Source organism: Phalacrocorax aristotelis, chromosome 11 (assembly GCF_949628215.1).
Source record: "Phalacrocorax aristotelis chromosome 11, bGulAri2.1, whole genome shotgun sequence".
NCBI lineage: Eukaryota > Metazoa > Chordata > Aves > Suliformes > Phalacrocoracidae > Phalacrocorax > Phalacrocorax aristotelis.
The window spans coordinates 23,621,184-23,624,145 of NC_134286.1; the positions used below are offsets into that span (position 1 = coordinate 23,621,184).

Consider the following 2,962-nt stretch of genomic DNA (forward strand, 5'->3'; position numbering starts at 1 on the left):
TTTAATTTTTTAAAAGCAGAGGACCGGGCACCGAGGGGAGAGCGGTGCCGCGGCCCCCGCCTGCCCAGGCGACCCGGGGCGAGGAGCTGCAACAAAGACCTGTCAGGCTTTCGCTGCTGCTGCCCTGACTCCGGGCACCCCGAAACTTCCCCCCTTGGCCTTTCGTTTTGTCTTTTCCTTTTTCTCCATCTTTTTTCCAGCTTTACCTACGAAAGCAGTCTGTACCAGTCGTACAAGCGGGGGCCACCTCGCTGGGGGGGTGAGGAGCAGGCACCAAACTGTTCGCTTTGCTTTGGGCAGGTTTTTCCCTTTAAGGTTTATTTTATCTTTTTTTTTTTTCCCCCACCAATTTTTTTTTTTAAACAAACAAACAAAAAGAAAAAAGCCAACAACCCCAAACCCAGCCTGTTTTGGAGGGACCAGGGGCCAGGACCATGGTGGGCCGGATGGGGGGGGCAGGCACGCTCCCCCCCCCCCCACTGCCCTCCCAGCCCCTTCTTTAGTAGGTGGCAGAAAATTTCATCCTTTTCTGCTTCTGTCTCTGATTGCAAAACCAGACCCGCACCACGTTCTTCTTCAAGTCTAACTTCTCGGCGATGGCAGCGATTTTCTCTGAGGAGGGCCGTGGCTGCACGGCGAAATAGGCCTCCAGCGACCGCTTTTCGGGGGCAGCGATGGAGGTGCGCTTGCGTTTCTTGTCACCCCCCGTGTAGATCTCAGGTTTGGTCATTTTCTCCCTCTGAGCCCGCTCGGCCTCCTCCAGCCACGCTTCCAGGATGGGCTTGAGGGCCACCATGTTGTTGTGGGACAAGGTGAGGGACTCAAACCTGCAGATTGTGCTTTGGCTAAGGCAGCCCACCCCCGGGATCTTCAGGTTGGCCAATGCGGAGCCCACGTCCGCCTGGGTCACCCCCAGCTTGATCCTCCGCTGCTTGAACCGCTCGGCGAAGGATTCCAGCTCCCGGGGGTCCGTCTCCGTCTCGGGGCCGGAGATGACAGCGTGGGAAGCGAGGCCGTGGGGGTGGGACATGTTCATAGGCTGGGAGTGGTGGGCCATGTGGTTGATGGCCGACATGTGGGAGTGAGGGTGCGAAGGTGTGGAGCCCACGTCCGGGCCCGGCACCCCTCCGAGTGGGAGAGCGGAGTTGAGGTGGTCCAGGAGCTCGCCATCCAGGCCCTGGGAGGGCTGGTGGTGGTGGTGGTGGGGATGGTGCGTGGTCAGCACGGACGGGTGGTGCAGGTGGACGGAGGACGAGGTAGGAGTGCAGGACACGCTGCTCATGGTGTGGTAGGTGGCATCCGGCTTGAAGGGGTGGGTTTTCTGCGATACTATATCCACAGCGGCCAGAGCCTCAGCACCCCGCAGCAAGGTCTCATCAAAGCCCGCAAAAATGTTACCCTGGATCTGGTTGGAAGCGGGAGGGTGGGGTGGTAAAAGTGGGAGCAAAAACAAACCAAAAGAGCAGGAGAGGATTAAAAGGAAAGCACCGCTACGGAGATCCCGCTCTGCCCCTCCAGCGGTGCCTGGGACAGCTGGGATGAACCGAGGCTCAGCCCAGCTCCCCCCGCTAAATGAAAGGGCCAGGAGCAGGGTGCCGGCCCCCGGGCCCCCCCCCGTCCCTCCAGGGCCACCTCCCCAAAAAAGACGGCAGCCGCAGAGCGGGGGGAGCCGCCGGGGGTCCCGCAGAGCCTTTGCTGCGCCGGCTGGCACGGCCAGCTTGGGCAGGACGGCTGCTCCCTCCCAACCCGGGACGGACCCCCCAGCTCTGCCCCCGGCTCCCCCAGCCCCCCTCCCCGCTCCGAGCACCCCCCGGCGGCAGGGACAGCCCCCAGCCCGCCGGACCAACCGCCCGGGAGGAAGGAGGGGACCCCCCAAAAGCCAAACCCAGACGGAAACCGTCGGTTCCCTAAGAAAGTTGGGGAGGGCGCAGCGCAGGGCGGTCCGCGGGTGCGGACACCCCGAAACCCACGCGGGGTGGGGATGTTGGGGTGGTGTTGGGGGCAGCGCGGAGCCCCGCCGAGGTGCGGCTTACCTGGGGGGCGGGCAGGCAGGCTCTGCGGATGGCTTCGGAGCTTGTGTGCAGGTGGGGGTACTTGGGCTCGTGCAGGATGGGGTGCATGCTGAACGCCTGCTTGCTGTTCATGGACATCATGGTGGGAGAGGAGCGGGGCAGGGGCGCTCCGGGCAGCCCGGCTCCGGGGGCGCGGTATTGTCTGGCTCCGCCGCCCGGCATCAATGGCATTATAGCCCGGCCCCCCCGCCCCCCCGCCCGCTCATTGGACGGGTTTCGGGAGGCCCCTCCCACCGCCCGCCCCCGGGCAGTGAGCTCACACCCCCCCCCCCCCGGTTGTACCCCCGACCCCCCCAAAACAGGGGCTCACACCCCCAGACCCCCAGCCCCGGCACTGCGCAGCCCCGGGGGTCCCCGCCGGTGCGCCGCTCTCCCGAACCCCCCCGGGGCACCCCTCCATCGCGGGGATGGGTGGGGGGGGCGCTTCGGGGTCCCTCTAGCCCGCACCGCCGGCGGCGGGGGTGGGGGCGGGGGGCTGCGGCCGCCGAGCCCCGCTCCTGCCCTGGGACGCCGCCGTCGAGCAGCCCCGTGGTCGGGGGGAGCCCCGGCTGCACCCTCCCGCTCGGCCCTGCCCGGCCCCTGCCCAGCCCCTGCCCGACCCCTGCCCGCCCTGCGCGGCCCCTGCCCGGTCCCTGCCCGGCCCCTGCCCACCCACGCCGGACCCCCGCCGGACCCCTGCCCGACCCCTGCCCGACCTGCCCAACCCCTGCCCGACCCCTGCCCAGCCCCTGCCCGGCCCCTGCCCAGCCCCTGCCCAGCCCCTGCCCGACCCCTGCCCGGCCCCTGCCCAGCCCCTGCCCAGCCCCTGCCCGACCCCTGCCCGGCCCCTGCCCGGCCCCTGCCCAGCCCCTGCCCGGCCCCTGCCCGCCCTGCGCGGCCCCTGCCCGGTC

General features: G+C 67.9%; 1 protein-coding gene across 1 annotated transcript; it reads right to left on the reverse strand.

Annotated features, from left to right (window-relative positions):
- Window positions 1–499: 499 nt before the first annotated feature.
- LOC142063126 (brain-specific homeobox/POU domain protein 3) lies at window positions 500–2,153 on the reverse strand. Its single transcript, XM_075106500.1, has 2 exons — window positions 2,034–2,153; window positions 500–1,405 (listed from the first exon to the last, which is right to left on the reverse strand). Exons 1-2 carry the CDS (start codon window positions 2,151–2,153, stop codon window positions 500–502), a joined length of 1,026 nt encoding a protein of 341 aa, XP_074962601.1.
- Between the last annotated feature and the right edge of the window lie 809 nt (window positions 2,154–2,962).